General features: G+C 40.4%; 1 protein-coding gene across 1 annotated transcript; it reads right to left on the minus strand.

The window, feature by feature from the left end:
- Window positions 1–40: 40 nt before the first annotated feature.
- On the minus strand, window positions 41–11,935 carry LOC137978829 (TNF receptor-associated factor 3-like). The gene is made up of 5 exons (XM_068825923.1): window positions 11,215–11,935; window positions 10,317–10,473; window positions 9,569–9,727; window positions 9,004–9,159; window positions 41–3,886 (listed from the first exon to the last, which is right to left on the minus strand). Exons 1-5 carry the CDS (start codon window positions 11,340–11,342, stop codon window positions 2,834–2,836), a joined length of 1,653 nt encoding a protein of 550 aa, XP_068682024.1. The 5' UTR covers window positions 11,343–11,935; the 3' UTR covers window positions 41–2,833.
- Between the last annotated feature and the right edge of the window lie 7,419 nt (window positions 11,936–19,354).

The following is a 19,354-nucleotide window of genomic DNA, read 5'->3' on the forward strand; positions in this document are numbered from 1 at the left end:
TCAACCTATCAAAGCAAGTCAAAGCAAAAACATTAAAATACTGAAAGAGGAGCCATAACTAATTCAAAGATTTAAGATTTTGATGCACCCAGTGCGTGAACATTCTGATTCACTTTTTGACTTCCCAATAAATGTCGAGCAAAGCTTCATTCAAGCGTATCTCTCTTTCGCCCTTCCCTTTATCGCGAGTTAAGACAATCGAGAGTACGTCTTTGTATCGTGTAAACAGAAGGCGACAACTATTTGGAAAGGTAATTGAGATGGACACCAGGCTAACTCATCAACTCAAAAACCAAAACTATAAAATCGAGTAAAAGGAGTGGCTTCAGACCTCCTTTCTTTTTCGGAAATCATTTAAGGACGGTGCCTAGTAATTTAAAGGTATCTTTGGTTTATGAATATGCTGGAAAAGCAGATCTTAACAAGTGTTATTTAAATCCAAAAAGAAAGTTGAGGCTAACCTAGTATTTTTCAAACATAATTAATCAACAATATTTAAAAAAAGCTTTAAACAAAGTAATGTATGGCATTCTTTACCAAATTGAAGCTTATCTATCTCTGAAAAATGCATGGTTACCCTCAATGTTCTTTTAGGATACTAAGAGCTACAATCATAGACAAACGTAGTTGGAAGGTTTTGTAAACTATCCGCACCAGAGCTGTATTTCAACCCGCTTTTGTTAAAGCGCAAAAGAAATAGCTTCACCTTCTCTTATATAGCTCCCTTGCCTGCTATTCAATGTTGGACGGTAGCACAACAACTTTCCAGTAACATCTTTCAGTTTTGTACAACATTGAATCAGGGGGAAGGGGAGAGAGGCATTAAGCAATGAAGACGTCAAAAGTGCTAACCTGCATAACGGTTTTGTCTATGATTGCAGGTTGTGCTTTCTCCGCATAGTTATCCGCAAAAATATCCGCAAGAATATCCCCGTATTAGGAAGCACCACTTATTGGAAACCCGAGTATCTCGACATGCGCAGAACGTAGGCGCAATAACAATAGTAGGTACCGTCTTTAATCACGACTGATAATCAAAAATGGCGAGCAACAAACAGCAACACAGAAACCACGCCTTTTATTGTGCGTCTTCGTACTTAAGCAGCCTCTACAAGAGACACTCCTTACCCTAGTATAATACCCCAAAGACAATATCTCACTAAAAATTACAGCATCTATCTTTCTATATTTATTTAAACAAGCTTTGAGTAGCTCAGAACTTGCTTCGTTCTTTTGTATTTTATTATTGTATTTTTTAAGGAGCACCATAAGGCACGCATTTTGATGGGTTTGTTTTTTGGAACATCATTGGCACACTCAGCCATAGTCTCGTGGGCCACTTTTTTGGCCTTACGAGATTTTGCTCATGCTTATATAGTGTGGTCGACTTAGGAGCGAATGGTCCGGGTTCGGGACCTCGCCGGGGACATTGCGTTGTGTTCTTGGGCAAGACACTTTACTCCCTCGGTGCCTCTCTCCACCCAGGTGTATAAATGGGTACCAGCGAAATGCTGGGGGGTAACCCTGCGATGGACGAGCATCCCATCCAGGGGGGTGTAGAAATACTCCTAGTCGCTTCATGCTACAGAAACCGGGGATAAGCTCCGGCCCGTAAGCTGACTTTACCTTTTTAAATTTTTTTTTATCTGCGATCTATTACTCATTACTCAGGCTGAACAGACGCACGGCAACACGGAATCTATTTGTTAAATATTTTTATTGAAAGTAGGATAGAGAACTCTATGAAGAATGAATACTAAACTGCTAAATGATATTTTAAATATCCTCTCGCTATTATATCCACAAAGACAATAGCATATTAAACACCGAGTTCTTAAATACTTCTACCACTGGAGAACACGTCTAGCGTAGTTTTACCTTGATGTCACTTACTTTCTGTCATATTTATCACACTTAACTTGATTAAATTAACCAATTAAATTTCTTCCTGATTTCCAAGTATTTTTGGATGGTTGTCGTTAAAAAGTTTCTTTACCATCAAAAAAATTACGTTATTTTTTCCCTTTTAAATACCACCTGCTCAGTCTTAAAAGAGCTACTAGAATCTGTCTCATAAATAGAAACTACATATATATCTTAATCCAAGAATTGCCTGTTAATAACCTCATAGAGGTATCGAATAATAACATTGAAAGTCAAAGCAGATAAAATATGCCTCATGAGGACCTCATGGTGATGAGCGTATCGCTAAATGGAATTGGGATGTTGTCTTCAAAAGCCTCTTGTCAAATTTAATTCCTGCTATTACTTTACAAGGGCACCCAATGAGCAAATTAAGCCAAAATCTTTTCAGAGGCATTTCTAGGCTCCTTGTAATGTATAAAGACTGTTTAAAGAGATGTTTTTACCATCTAGAGTAATTTTACCTGCACGTTCGGATATCTTGAAAGTTGAGGTTTCAACAAATTTTAGGGAATGATTTTCTCATTTGAAAAATTGCTAGCTGGATGTTACCCTCTAAAGGCTTCCCAGCGAACCATTTGCTCATCCGAAGCTGCTAGGTGACCTTTTTAAGTGCCAGAAATTGCAAAAATGTCCTTTCCGAAAACGAAAGGGGCTACTTTTTCCTTGTTGGGAATCTCTTAGGAGATGTCTTAGTAAGGTAATCTATAGCTGTTTGGCAACGTAGAACCGAAATTCTCAGAACAGTTTGACTCTCCCGAACAATTTTTCACGAAGATTATCGTTGGGTTCCCCTGACTGTAGTATATGACATCATTTGCATTCACATAGTTTGCATTCGCCAAGATTCACCTCTAAGTCACCTATGCACTAAGCTACTTCAAAATTATATGGTGCCCTGTTCTGTTCTCTAGCTCGTCCATAAGTCGCCTTGAAGGTCCCTCATGTCAACATTAACTTTAACAAACATGGTATCGTCCCTGACAAATCCACCCTGTCGGCGTTCTTGGTGAGAGAGAAGTGTCGGACATCCTGAGGCAACATTCATGTCAGACGTTGGTTTCTTAAAACTTGAGCTGTTAGGATCTGGACGAAAAGTATCGCTGGCGTCTCTGATCTTGTCCTGGTCAATAATTCTAAAATGAACCTTTTGGAGGAAAGGCCAGGGTAATAAGGCATCGTATTCGCCGCGCATGATGACAAAGAAGACAGACACGTGAGTTCCTTTGCCCATCCCATCCCCATTGGGGTAAAGACGGGCACACACTTTGTACCCAAACCGTCCAACGTAGAACGGAGGGCTGTAAATGGAAATCGTCTTGCCAGAAACAGCTTCTTGGAATCTTCGACTGTACTGGTCAATCTTCCAAAGATAAACTCCAGTATATGACGTTGCCTCCAGCATCTGAATCTGAAGATTTTGTTCTGAAAGTTGAATTTCATGCAAAGCTAACTGGTTCTCATTTCTTTCCATGCGTCGTTCACAGGTGGTGTGATAATCTGACAAAGAACGTGGTCTCTTCCCGTTGTCTTTCGACGACAGTGTGATTTCCTTGACGAACGCTAGCTCGCTTTGCAAATTGTCAACCATTGTTTCATGTTCCCTTACAATCTTCAAAATTTCGTCAATCTGCGAAGAAAAAACGGTTCCGTTTCCTTCATCCGCGGCAGCAACGTCTAAATCACGACGTAGTTTCTTCAGGTCACTTATTTGCCCATTGGTTGACCTCTCTATCAAGGATATTTTCGTTTGCTGAATTTGGATATTGATTTTTGCCGCCGCAAGCTCCTCGGTTTGATTTAGAAGTTGTTGCTCCAAGTTATTCTTCTCTTTCTGCAAGTGGTCCATCGTTTCTTCAATTTGTGCATACTTTCTCCGGTTTTCAATACTTGTTTGATTCATCTTTTCAACGTGAATCTTTATACTGGCTTTCAGGTGCTCATCAACAGATTCTTTTTTACCCTGTTAACCGAAAAATACATAACATCAGATACCACTTAACATTATCATAAAGATAACAAAAAGCTGATGTACCCTGGCTTTCGATAAGCTGTGTGGACGAGGGAGGGAAAAAGTCAGTGTTTATTTTGCATTGACAGGGAGGCCTCTTTCTTTGTACTGTGGGTCTCGAATACTTGAAAGCTTTTCCTAGAATCTCTATTATATCTGCGGTGTTATTAATCCGGAAGAAACATGTTTGATCTCACATCACAGAGAATGTATAATTTGCAAAAATTTTGACCTACAAAGAAGCGCTTACTCATAGGAAATCAACACACTTATTAACTCTGTATCACCCAAGAGCAAACTCGAAAGGCCCGAGAAAAATTAGCTAGGCTTAAGAGTACCATTCGAGACCTCATTCATACTGGCACAAGCAGTGCTCATCTGTAAAATACGACGACTCAAGATCTGTTTGATAGTTTAAAGACAGCTTAATCAAGTTCCGTTAATGGCAAATATGGAATCTCGCATCGATGACTTCTTTCGTGTGAGATGAGCCCAATCCTTGAGAGGCAGACTCGGTTGCACTTTGCACAAACGAGCGGGCCAGTTGTTGCCACGCAAGAGGATTTGGCCTTCCGTTTGGTCTTACGGTCTTTGAGATTGGCAGTTCTTTTCTCCTCAAATGTATTCACTCCTTTACTGTAAACACCACGCCACCTTGTGCGCTCTTGAGCAGTCACTTCCCAGGCATTAGGACAAATCCCACATTCCTTGAGATTGTATTTAAGGGTGTCTTTTTATCTGAGCCCTGGTCTTCCTACTGTTCTCTTCACATTCTCTAGCTGGCCAAAGAGGAGTGCTTTAGGAATCCTATGGTCTTCCATTCTTGCAAGGATACCATCCCAACGGAGTTGGGGGTGTCACATCGATGTAGTACTTCAAGGTTAGATACCCTATGCTGCCACTTGATACCGCGTATGGAGCGCAGACAACGTTGCTGAAACTGTTCGAGGAGTTTAACGTGTCGATAATAGATTGTCCAAGTTTCACATCCATCGAGAGGGGTGGTGAGGACCTCTGCCTTGAACACGCTAAACTTGGGTGCATAGTTTGACATCGTTTATGTCCCACAGTCTTTGCCTTGGCCTTCCAAAGGAACTCGCTTTAGCTATGCGTTGTGCTATCTCGTCATCAATGGTTGATGAGTTTGACAGAATGCTCCTGAGGTAGCAGAATTTGTCAACAGACTTGAGAGGTGTATTATTGACGGTGACAACTCGGTCAGAGTGGAATTGCCTTGGGGCAGGTTGGTACATGACTTCCGTCTTTTTTTATACTGATAGTCAATCGGAACCTTTCTGCTGCACGAGCGAATGCGTTTTTATTTATATTATGTCTTCAAGGGCATGAGCAACCAGGGCGCAATATCCGCATAAAGAAGATCACGGATAAGCATGCGCAGGGTCTTCGTACGGGACTGTAGGAGTCTAAGGTTGGATAGACTTAACTATTAGAGGGTAATGTAAAGTGATAGTTTTCTACCCATTCTCTACCCGTTGAATTGGCCTTCCTCTGTTCGAAACTGTATGTACACGCCCTTATCCATGTCCTTGAGGGCATCCAGTAGCATGTAGAAGAACAGGATGGAGAAGAGGGTTGGTGCAAGCACACAGCCTTGCTTAGCTCCATTGGTGACAGGAAATGGGTCTGATTACTCCCCACATTCAAAAACTCTTGCAAACATTCCCTCGTGGAAAGATCGTATAATCGAAACAAATCTTTGCAGAATTGTCCAAAGGCCACCACGATTTACGGTGTCAAATTCCTTTCTAAGATCGATGAACACCATGTATAGATCCAGGTTCTGATCTCTGCATTTTTCTTGAATCTGCCTCAGGGTAAATATCATATCTGCGGTTCCTCTACCAGCTGTAAACCCGCACTTTGACTCGGGATATATGGAGTCGACAACCTCCTCTCCCATTCTGTTCAAGACTATGCGTACTGGGATCTTTCCTGTGATGGAAAGAGGAGATATTCCGCGATGATTGTCACATATCGTAAGGTTTCCCTTGCGTCTGCAAAGGTGCATAATGGAGGCATCTTTGAAGTCCTGTGGTACTTCTCCTTATACCCAGAATCTCTTATAAAGCTGCGTGAGCTTCTTGCACGTACATGTTCCACCGTGCTTTAATATCTCCGCAGTTATACCATCAACACCAGGAGACTTCCCTGAAGAGTTCTGTTAACAGCCGTTGTAACGTCGACTAGGGACAGAGGCAGATCTAGTTTCTCAAGTATTTACCTTTGAGGAATCGTATCAAAAGCTTCCTGGGAGACTGAAGATGGCCGGTTCGGGAGGGCGATGAAATGTTCTACCCAACGGTTTAGGATATCCGACTTGTCGGTAAGGAGTGTTTCGCCGTCTGATGATAAAACAGGTGAACTGCCACTTGTCATGGATCCGTAAAAGGCCCGAAGGCCTTCGTAGAACTGCCTGGAGTTATGTTGTCAGCCGCTTCCTGTGGCTCCCACGCTTCTTTTCTCGCTACGTGTTCTTCATCTGCTGGAGCCTTTTCTGTACAGTATGTTTCGCATTGAGGTACCGTGACTTTATTGCAGCAGAGGATTTGTCTATGTACGCTTTATAAGAACTGTGCATTCTTTCTAGTAGATCGGAGATCTCTCTGTCGTTTTCATCAAACCAGTCGATGCTTACATTTAACGAAATCTAAGACATCTGTGCTGGTGGAGTATGTGATGCCTTTAAACTGCTTCCAAGCTGTTTCAATGTCTAGATCGTCCATTTCTGTATGGAGGTTTGCATTTCCGATATTGGTACTCAGTTTCCTCTGAATGGAAACATCATTCAGTAGGAACGTGTTAAGCTTGCGCTGTGGCCCTCTTCATCGTGAATCTTATCAGTAATACGAAGAGACATTATACTTCTAACCAGCCGGTGGTCAGATCAACAGTTAGCACCTCTCATTGATTTAGTCAACTTAATTAACATCGCTGAGATCCTTCTGCTTAACAATGACGTAGTCCAAAATGTACCACTGCTTGGATCTGGGATGCATCCAGGCGGTGTTATATTTGTCAGCCTGTTGAAAAACAGTGTTAGCGATACCTATCCCATATTGACTGCATTTCTCCAAAAGGAGAAGACCATTGGCGTTTGTCTTTCCAACTCCATGTTTACCAATCACGTTCTTCCAGATGTCACTTCCCACCCGGGCATTGAAGTTGCCTAAGATGATAAGTTTGTCACCACTAGGAGTTTCCCTTACCACTCCATCTAAATCCTCGTAGAAAGTCTCCTTCACTTCATCAGTATATATAGGTCATACTTGATGCGTTGCGCGCTGATTATGGTAACATGACCTCCCTCTAGCAGACCCATTCTTAGCTTTAGCAGTCTTTCGCTGACGACCTTTGGTAAAGATTCTAGCTTACGAGCAATCCTGGTGCGAATTGCAAATCCAACACCACCGATTCTTGGTACCCCAGGTGGCTTACCCTTCCCAAAAAAGGTAAGGCCTGCGCCAACTTCCTCCAGGGTGGACTCACCGGAAAGTCTAGTCTCGCTTAGCGCTGCGATATCTATGTTGTACTTGTCTAGTGTCTTCGCTATCAGGGCAGTCCAGCGTTCCGGTCTAGCGTCGTTGACCAGAAGTGTTCGGACATTCCATGTTGCAAAGTTAATCGTGTGTTCCTCTGAATTTCTTCGACCGCAAAGGTAGATGACCAGCATGGCGCGGTTACCTTGCAGGTTACATAGGAGTAGTCAATGTTTAGGATCCCTTTTCAGTACCTTTCCCCATGCGGGAAGAGCATTGCTAGCCCTAAAGAGGGATGCTCTGTCGCCCATGCAGGATACGAGTGCCGCATTTACCCCAGTCTGCGGAAAACGACCATCACACGTGGGCCGCCTGAGTGCAGGATCGTGGCTACAGACTTTCAGGGACATCCTTCACTTGTCTCCGTTACCACTCCCCCATCGCCACAGGACTTGTTGGTAAGAAGAAATGTCATCAAATTGTCGAAAGGATAACCTGCATATGAATTGATTAAAGTGAGATTGGTTTGTGCGCTCCCAGTCTCACTCTCCCGTACAATATGTATGCCATATGCCAACTGGTGCATGGAATGCGAGATAAGCGACGCGTAAGGAATGGCAAATGGCAACCGGGCTAATTGCCAGAAATCATGAAAATCGTTGTATGCTACTAGCAAGTAGACCTTTTTCAGTACTTGCCCAATAGCTTAGCCTAACTGATGAAATTGGCCCTAAAATTGATTTACTAGTTTTCTTAACATAGATCAAAGAAAAAGATTTTTAGTAGCGGAGCTCAGGCGCGAAGCGGGCCAACGGAGCACTATGGGTAAGAAATTTTGGAAAATCTATCGATGCAAGAAATTTGCTTATGAAGTCAGCGTACCCACTCCCGTACAGACTGTCGGGGTGGAGGTGGGAAGGCAGGACAGCGTCTGAGGCCGGGAGTGTTTAGGCAATGTTTTAACAATCACATTTACAGGCTGTGAAATTGCATTCGAGTAAGCGAATTTATTACTCTTTAGCTTGACTTTTAAATTAGTAAGACTTTGCTCTTGTCCTAATTATGATGCACCTATCAATCTAAAGGCCCAGGGTGGGTGGGGGGGGGGGGTGGGGGAAGCAATGTAAATAAAGGTATTACATCATTTTTTTATCATTTGCTAGCCTCATGAATTTCTTCAACAATGACCCTCAAATTAAATAGCTTTCCTTCAGATTGGCTAAAAAGTTCATGGTCACCTCAGCGTTTTCATTTTCTGCAAACCCTAATCATTATTTTTTGAATGTCGTGGCGATTTCTTTAACCGAGAAGCTATAATCATAACCAGTGCGCAGCTTGATAAACTAGCATTTGCAATTTCAGTTTAATTACAGGCAAGACAAGTTAGCGAGAAAAACGTTGCAACGAGGGGAAAATAACTTTTCCAGGAAAGGTTCCCCTCTTCATTCGAACTGTAATGATTTTAAGAAGCCTCTTATTTCAAATTGATAGAAATGCATCTTTTTTTTTTTCTGAAAGTATTTTAAAACACCAAATAAAAATCTCGCAACTTGTCACTTAAAAAGCACTTACTTTGAATTCACAGCCGTGAATGAAAAACGGGCACGATACTTCCGCGTGAGGACACTCCTTGGTCATGTGCTCATCCAACATATCACGTGGTATAGTGTCCTTTCCGCAGAGTAAATGACATTTTACGGGAAACCTTAGGCAAAAATCGAAATGATCCTGAAGACAAAAGACAAAAGACAATAAATTTTTGTGTTTTCTGTTCACGACTCAAAATGAATGAAAATGAAATGATATCAAGATATAATTAGGTAGTATTGAAAACACAAAGCGAAAACGATGTTTGTCAGTGTAGCTTCAATGCAATGGCAACTAGTCCCGGAACAGGACTAAATAGAACAGACTTGATTCAAAGAGATTTTTACTTATAAATCTGATAGAGGATTTATCTCACATGCATATGGATGCTACACCACTCGAAGGGGTTTACTGAGCTCAAAGGCTCAAACGTTCAAGGTTCAATTGAGTCAGTTTCTTTTAAATAACGGTGAGGAAATATGACTTGCATTAAAGCGACCACAACTTTTTTTTACTCTTTAAAACTAGCTCAATATTAAATCTCCCATACCTTCAATTTTTTTTGTCGCACTTTTCCGCCGCAATATGTACACATCACGGCCCTGTTAATACAGGAATTTGATGCGTGATCTTTGAGACGTCTTCGTTCCATTGTCTCACCACAGGCAAGGCACTGTACATCACCATATTGACAACAAGTTTCATGGGCCTGATTGATAAATCAGTGAAAATGAGGTCCGAATTATTACAGCAAATTAAAGATTAAAAACTGCATGTTTTAATTTTTCAAGGCCGGTAACCGTAAATATCTCTGTTATTAATTAACTGGAGAACAAGAAGAACTATGACCATTCTTCACCTCATATAACTAAATGACCAATGATCACAGTTATATTTAGGAGGGCATGCACCTGGTGACTTTGTATGGGGCTATTTAGAGCGTCAAAAGAGATCTCAGTTCGCTTAAACGTTATTAAATAATTCATTTGGCGCATTGGAAGAAACTGGAGGGAACAAAAGATGTCTCTGGCATTAGCAGTGCAAACGGGTCGTAAACTCGCTCTTAATTCGTCGACAGTGAAAATGTCCCTTGGTTGCATGTGAGCACGCATTGCCTGATAAAGTTGCGTCAAGTTCACTGAAGGGACGACAGTTGTGAGTGACTGACGTCGCAACAAACTGAGCGCAGTCACGAGTCTTGTAGGCCTGTGATTCCTGGGTTAAAACTGATTTACAACAATATGCAAGAAAAGAAAATGAAATTCAGTTAAAGAGGAAGTTTAAATGGAACTACTTACCTTCAAATTTCTGAATTCTCCTTTCCAATCGCAGTTTCTATCTTTGTACTGGCAACTGCATTGGAGATCGAGTATTTCCCTTTCGCAGCATTTATCATGAAAGGACTCTTCTTGTGAAATCTGGTTGCCATCCACGGGACAGCGCAGTTTTGTTTGCCTGAAAGAAGAAAAAAACGGAACTTTTTTTACTCTAATCGATCATCAATATTGAGGGGAGGTTCGAAACTGAATAGTGTCTTTTTCGTTTTCGCTGAAACGGTGAGTGTTACCCCCGTCGGTTTGTTTGGCATTCTACATGATGACTCAGTATACCTCGAGTGGATATATCATGAAGCCGGGATCGAGCACTGGTTAGGTTGACTTCGAGATGTTCAGGGACAACGATTTTTATTGGCCAAGCAAGTCACTTACAATCTTTTACACTCAATTTTATTCCCTTGCTCAGTTTTGCGGACCTTGTTTAATCCAAGACGGAATAATATTCGGACCAATATTCAAAAGCATTCAACTACTCCTCAGCCATTAGTGCCCTTTTTTCAATATCTACAGGAAGATAAACAGTATCTTATGATTCTAATAGAGCTAAAGTGCGTAAAATTTGTGGCTCCTCATTTAATATCAGCACATTAAGCTTTCAAAAAGAGCTGGCCTTATGCAAAATTTAGTCTCGATGTCTTAAGGTAGACTGAGCAACATAACCCATTTTGAAGGAATCAAAAGAAAATGCGTGTATAGTCATCCCACCGGGAAAAATGGATTATGCTGGGACCAAGGAAAGTGCACCGTCATTTTAACAAAGATCCGAACAATGACAACATAGTGACGACTATCCTTCTTCTTGTGACTACGTATTAATGGCCGAAGACTGATACTGCCGACACTGAACAAGGTTACGTACCTGAAAAGTGATTCCAAACATAATTTGCAGAATCTGTGTCCGCAAGAAGTTTGCCACGGTTCCTTAAAAACAGTCTTGCAAATTGGACATGTAAGCCTTTCATCTGGGTTGTTGACAAAGTTAACCATGATAGTAGTGTGTATCGAGATAATCGATGTCTCCTGCACTGACAACTTCTGAGGCTATCGTAATTTAATAATTTTCCCATCACCGATTTAATTTGTCTCGCTAATTTAAGGGTTTTTCCCCTGTTTTACAAGTATCATGCTTCTTTTTTAAGAACGCGTGATGTTTCACATGGATATGGACTCCTATGCTTAATCATGCACAAGGTTATCACGTTCGCCATGAAAAAAGGCATGTTACGATCCATGTAACAATCAAAAGCGAAAAACAAAGCCAACGAAAGAAAAACGAATTGCAAGAAATGGCTTTAAGCTGTCTACGAGCTGAATTTGAAAGACTTGCAAAGTAAAATGTTTGGGATTCGATTCGATAAGGCAAACGTCCGTTAAACCCTTTCTTGTAATGATGCTCTGTGAATTAAATTTGTCTAGACAGATTTTTTGGGGGGAAGTATTGTCACGAGACGAAAGCCAAGTACCGCTTACAACTCCACTGTTAGCTGGTTCTACAAGTCATTTCATTAATTTAATAAGCTTCCCTATCAGCGCTGCAGCTCAAATCAAACAAACGGGCTACCGCAGTTTACTTTTAGCATGCAATTCATTATCTTGATCCCGGCCGCATACACACAGAAGTAAGTGGAACTTAACAACACTGCTCATATATCTCTTTTGATATTAAAAGTGAATAGTGTGCTAACCATAGTCAGTGTACTAACTATGGTTTAACATCCCGTTGTTATATCGCGAAAGTGATGCGCCGGCAGCGAAAGATACCGGAAGTCTAGTGTTCGCCTGATGGAAAGTTTCTCCCCAAAAAATGAAGCTATTTCAATATGAAATAGTCAGCACAGTGAATGAGAGAAAATATCCAGTACGTTCCGATTGTTAAATTTGACATCCGGCTCACTGTTAATATCCTTCCGATGATCAAGAGAATTGTTCCAGGGGTCTTCCCCGTCATCATTTGATTTACGTGACAAAAAACGTCAATAAATAAATGTCCACGGTAATGCACTTTGTCACGATAACCCGCAAAATTGCTCTTCTCAAAAAGTACCCTTAAAGTGCCACAGTGAAAAGGAAAAACGTAATTTTCTTTTACACGTACACACAATTGAGTATGCTACAGACCAGAATTTCGTAATTTTTAATGTTTTGCAAAATATGCAAATAAACCCCCTAACAAAGTCTAACTTCTGGGATTACGTTGCGAGAATAACTGACAAACGTCTCTGTGCTCTGATACAACTTGGCGTCGTTTCTGATCAGCTGTAGCCTGCGTAGCAAACGTTTCCGTAGTTGTTCTGACCGCGTGAAAGGTGGGGCGAGATACATTTTTCGTTGTTATGCGCCGATCAAATGGAGACTTCAACATCCCCCCCCCCCCCCCACCCAGGGAAAACCCCGGGCATTTGACTATCTTCTGCGCCCGGAGAGTGGGGAATTTGACCGTTGCCTGTGTGGGGTGGGGAAAATTGAACCGGAAGTGTCAGGTTTCAAATGAATTTCTTTTCGGGCGCCGAAGTTGCTAACAGCTATAAAACACGCGATTGGACGAGATGGAAGAGTTTAAAGAAAGAGATTTAGCATTTGTGAGCGATTGGCTTACAAAAAAGGTCTTGAAAAGGTCTTTATTAAAGACAGGGGCAGCCGACGACGATTGTTCTTTAGTAGGGCATTTGAACACCATTTTGGCCCGAGGGAGCGGGAATTTGAACGATCCAATATTCAAAAGTTCAAATGCCCGGGAGGGGGGGATGTTGAAGTTTCGAGTTGATCGCCGCATTAGCCTGCGAACGCAGACGTAAATACGGAAATAAATCTTTAGAGTTCTCAGAAACGTGCATACTTCCATGCTGTCTGCAAAACGTTTGTTGAGAGGGTCCATCCGGTGAATCTTCCGTACTCACTGCTACATCCATAGACGATACTTTCGATTCCATTACGGGCCTGTAGCTACCAACAAACGCAATTGTCAGAGGTAAAATCGATCAAGACACGACGTAATCTGTTTCAACTAATCAACTGAATGAACTTCAATCCCTAGAAAATTTAAGCGCTCGCTGTCAAATTATCGCTTAATTTTTCGATTTTCTACCTTTCTTTAATTAATAGGTAATCACATGATTTCGAATATAATTAAAACTGCTAGGTGTTGTAATCCAGGACAACCTCAAATGGAACTCACACATGTCAAGTGTACTCAAGAAAGCTAAAAAACGTATCTATCATATTAGAGCATGTAAGAAAGCCCATCTTCCTGATGAAGTTGGCCTCAAGACCTACACAACAAAAATTAGACCTTTGCTTGAGTATGCGTGCCCTACTTGGGGAGGTATTCCTGACTATCTTTCCCTGGAGCTTCAAAGAGTACAGGACCGTTGTTTAAAGATCCTCGGCCTTCCAAAAGATGTCCTCGAAACACTAGCAAGTAGAAGAAGCAACCTTACCAAAAACGAGCTGTAACGGATGATGAGGAGCGATACCTTTAAACACTTATTATTATTATTATTATTATTATTATTATTATTATTATTATTATTATTATTATTATTATTATTATTATAAATAAGCTGCACTTGTAAATTTTTTAGACTGCAAATTACACGCGCCCGTAATTTTGTTACTCCGAAAAATTTACTCTTTCTTGTGTATCCCAAATTGCACTGAAAATCATGTGATAGCCTGATACTAATTCACTTCTCTAACTGCAGATGGAATAAATGTAACTCTCGCACATTTTATCGTCATCACATACCAGATATTTTAAGAAAAACTATGTTAGTTACTACGTCCTAATCTCTGTAAGCACGGTGCCTTTCCTCCGAAAAATTTACGGTGCCTTTCCTCCGAAAAATCTTCGGTGCAATTTGGGATACACTGTACTCTGTGCTTCTGGCACACCAGACAACAATTTGTTGCATGTGTCGCACTTTAATAAATGCAACCATTGTTGTAATTTGCACCTGCTGCATCTTGCAATAAACTGTCCATCGCAGTTCGCAATAAAATAAGCGGTTAGTCGTTTTAAGGGGAGTCGTATACCTTTGGATTCAAGTGTTTGGCCCCTGTCGATTAGAAATGCCTCTCGGGCTTTGCACGTGGAGTCACGAGACTTGCGAGATGTGTGGATTAGTTCCAATGGAAGGAGTTCCATGTCGTGAGGTTATTGCTGGTGAAATGTTCAGAAACAGTTTGTCTTGAAGAAGAAGTGAGTCTGTCAACGCCAACCTCGTCAACGACAATGGAGACCCTGGGAACGAGGTTGTGTCAACGGGACGTCTGTGTTCCTTGAAACTATTTCTTATTGCTTTCACTTTCTAACAACCTCGGCGACATACTTGTCAAATCGACATTACCTACCAACCCACAAACACAACCCCTTAAAGGATCATACAAATGCGGAACTAACTGCCTCACATGCAATTACGTACATAACTGACGGAAGAACTGACTACACATTTTCGGCTACTGGGGAGACATTGGACCATTGGAACTCACCCACGCATCTCGTGACTCCGTGTGCAAAGCCCGAGAAGTGTTTCTAATCGACAGGGGACAAACACTTGAACCCAAAGGAAAAAATTATATTTATCTGTAACCCTATACATATATCTAGAGTATATACTCAAGAACCCCCGGTTATTGCATTGCTAGCTTTCTAATTGCATGGCTCGCCAAATCCCGGTTATCAACGAATAACAGAGGTTTTGGAAAGGAGTGTGTCCAAAACATTTCGGCGTGAAGTTTAAGTTTTGTACCGACAAAATGGCTGAAAACAACACGTTTCTCCCTCGGAAATACAGCGACTTTTCGACAATGCCGTCCCGGAAGCTACAAAGAAAGCCACAAAGTTCGGCGTAAACATAACTGGTACGAAACTGTGAAGTTCAAGAGTTCGTAATTCTCGCTGTCGATAATTTTGCGTTTTAAGATCATGTAACAACAACACAAATGCTTACCCTAATGTTTTAATCGTAAAGTATATACTAAAACAATTATTCCATTCGTGTTTATTGGATATGAGGTGATTATAACAAACTCGGCGCTACGCGTCTCGTTGACTATTTATCACCTAATATCCAATGCGCAATCATGGAATAATTGTTAAATATACATTAACTACAGTCTTATAACCAGTTTTCTTATGGCTTATATTCGAATTTCGAAAAATTGTAACGGCAAATCATTAAACTCCCTGAAGACGTCAGGCCGTGGCTGGGGAAATATCGGTTAATTACAGGCTCATACGCGCACAACCAGCCTTGCATAATTTTCTTTTCAGTCAACAAATTATTTGCAGGTTAGATCTTCCAATATCCGTCAATTGTACTTTGTTCAGCTGGCCCTTGCATAAAAAAGTGTCTACCAGTACCTTTCTTATATATGGGTTATTACTCATGCCACGTTTGCCAAGTTTCTAGGTGGAACCACTGATGACGTCATCAATTTGATAAGAAATTTGCATAACAAAAAACTGAAATATCTCTCAAACGAAAGAAGATATTTCGATACGAAAAAGGCCATTCTTCATTATTTTGAAAACCCTTTTAAATAGGCATTAATCATATTTTACTTCATAGGTAATTTAAAGTAATCGTTGTCGTACTGATAAAACGGTTTGAGAACAAAATAATTACAGCTTTCGAACTTCACTTAAGTAAATTAAGGCACGGGCCCAAACCTGGCCCCAAATTATTACACAAAAAAGTAAGGGGGTGGTCTAACTTCTGAAGGTTTACTTATAACAACCTAAGACTTCCGCAGACTAATTTCGTTACAAACATTCTTACATTGATGTGGATGACGTATGCAAATGAGGTCAAGTGACTTGTTACGACCACAAAACTCAAAATAAAAAACGGCGACAGTTTATGCTAAAATTTATTTCACTTCGCTACGATTAGATTAGTCAAAATGGTAAAAGAAAACGAACCGTGCTTGGCCTTTGTTAAATATGTTCCCTATGGAAAGTGATTGCTTTTTCCGGACATTTATTCAAAGTTATCTTGAAATGTTCAAGCACAGAAATGATGTACCCAATAGTGTTAACATCATAAAGGTAATCCAGCCACCGGAAAATGATAAAAAATGTTGCCGTTTAGCTGAGAAGATTTCTGTGCTACAAATAACGTTGATATGCCACGTAATAAAGTTATATAAAATGGATCAATGGTTAGACTACCCCCTCACTCATTTTCACATAATAGATCTGGGCCCAGGCCTTAATTAATTCACCTAGAGCAACACATTGAGCTCGAAGTTATCAAAGGTTTGGCGAAATTTGATTGAGATCACACTTGGCCTTCTTTGTCTTCATTGGTGTGTTTATAGTACTATGATAACTCAAAAAGTACGCGTGCTCTCATTGGTGAATAGGTGTGTTTCCAAGGGAGTGTGTAAACATGGCCCACGTCACGCCTCGGTTTTGATCAGGTTTTGCAAAAGCGGAAAACGTTGTTCAATGCTAATAAAAGTAAACGTCAACCGGATTCATTGCTTTAACAACGGCTTCTGGATGAAAGCAAGTTAAATATCGTAAAGGAATTGAAAGTGAATCGATATGGTTTTTGACCACGGGTTTGTATATAGAATAGAATAGAATAGAATAGAATAGATACAAGACGAGAATCAAAGCTAAAAAGATTGTGGGGTCGTGTACTTAACAAAATAGTTACTCGTCCTATTAAAAACTATTAATTATAACTAAAACACATCTTTAAAAACACTCTACTAGATTACAATTCTTAAAATGCGAACTAAGTAAGAAACTAATACAATCAAACATTACAAGTTAACGAAATTGCAATAACTGCGAAATATTCCCTTTATTCTATGATTGTTATCGGCTACTTCACCGATAATGAAATTTCATTAACTGCGAAGTATTCCCTCCATTCTACTTCGCTGTTACTGAAATTTCAATAACTGCGACATAGTTTCCCTCTGTATTTTGTTATTGAGTTACTACTTCGCCGTTAATGACATTTGAATAACCGCGAAAAATTCTTTCTGTATTATATATTGAAAGCCTTTGCTGCGAAATTTTACTGTTATCTATAGAGTAGAATAACTGCAAATTTTTCATTTGTCAAAGTACCGTTTTTCTACTTCTCTACTTAAAAATACGTGTCATCAGTTAATCTGTTCCTCACCGTCGAACCCGATAAACTAGTGAAAGTAAAGCTCCTGAAGTGATCATTTCTCCTGAGTAGTCTACGAAGTTTCTTGACGTCCATACAACCTACATTTTTTATATAACAAAGTTCCATACCACTGAACCTCGATATACCTACCGGTGAGTCTCTAAACAATCTACTATTGAATCTAGGTGTCGTGATTGTTTCTTGATGGACCCTCCATCAAAAGCCGAAATTGAAAGAGCTGTGAAGAAGCTGAAAGCCAACAGGGCAGCCAACAATCTACTATTGAATCTAGGTATCGTGATTGTTTCTTGATTTCTTAGTGAATAACTCTTCTTGATCTCTTCCGTCAAGTGATAACACCTCAGTGTCATGACGTTTTCTTTTTGCCGAAGCTTTCAGTGTCGTTGTATGTCACTGTCACGCTGAGGTCTACAAGGAGACAGGCGTATTCGCTCCCAAATTCAACTACGAGCTCCCTCGCATCCATCCACTGAAGAGGTGTATGACAACTGCAGACTGCCTGCAAATAGCGCTGCTAAACAGCATAAGTCCAAGCACTGACTCATTTAAAACGGTTAGCGTAGTTAAACTCAGTTTATTTTCCAAGTTAAGCCTTTTGAGTCTCCACGGACTTTGATAACGAGCGAGTTATTAGCCATCAAAACCTGATAAATTCTTGGGTGGCAAAACCGCTATCTTTGCAAAATGTCGAATTTTCAAAGCGGTCATTACTCAGAAATTATCCAGTAAATTGTGCTCAAATATTCAGTAATGATAGTTTGGCTGACAGATTAGCAAGCGATGGGTGTATGCTAATGAGTCAAAACATGTAAACGTAAACGAAAAAATGGTCGGACATTTGGCATACGTAATGAGGCAAGGAAAACGCTGAATGGGTCAAACGCGTCACGCAATTTCAGTTGATACATGATACATAAAGTAACTAGTAATAGCTATCGCTAAGGGCAAACGAAACAGTCAATATAATACATAGTTTGCAGATTTGTATCAGAGTTCCAAAATACCCAACAGTAGTTGTAATTTTTTTTTCGAAAGTACTGCATCTTTACTTATCTAGTTAACAATAATACAATGATAGAAATTGCACACTTTGTATCTCCAACAAAAATGTAGATGTCAACGTGTTTTGCAATAGTATGGAAAGTACTGCTGTAATTTTGAACGGCCGTAATTTTAACAGGAATATATAATAATTAAGTTGAATAAAATCAGTGCAATTTAAAATAATCGCCAAAGTGTTTTCAGACTTTTCAGTGTGGAACATATAACAGGGAATCAAACTCTCTCGACACGAAAGTTGTTTCACTTGTAGAATTTTTATTTTGCATGATACAGCCGTGAATTACAAGTCAAATTGATCGTTTAATTGTGTACTTTGCAGACAACATATCTTCTTTGAAAATTAAATTAAATTGTTCACGACTCAATGGTTACAAAACGAAAAACAAACTGCTCTACTCACCGGCCGAAATCCGAAATTAACAACAGCGGCCGATATGAACACGTACGCCGGTTCAGTTTTGAGCTCGTTCACTCAATATAGAACACGATGGTTCGAAAATAAACATTAAAGGACACTCAAAGCAAGTGTACACAATACAATGGTTAGGGAAATGGGAAAAAAAATTGTTTTCACTCCCCTCCTAACACAACTTCATCATCAGTGGTGCAACCAAGGTTCAACCAAGGTTGTGGTGCAACCAAGGTTCCAGGGAACCTTACGTAATGTACATTACACTTTTCACAGCACGATCGGGAATTTTTCTGCCTCCTGCAATACTTTGCGCGGCATTAAGATGGCCGCCTCGCAAGCCTCGCGTCTTCGCTCGGCTTGCTCTTTGGCAA

This window comes from Montipora foliosa, chromosome 12 (genome assembly GCF_036669935.1).
Source record: "Montipora foliosa isolate CH-2021 chromosome 12, ASM3666993v2, whole genome shotgun sequence".
Classification (NCBI taxonomy): domain Eukaryota; kingdom Metazoa; phylum Cnidaria; class Anthozoa; order Scleractinia; family Acroporidae; genus Montipora; species Montipora foliosa.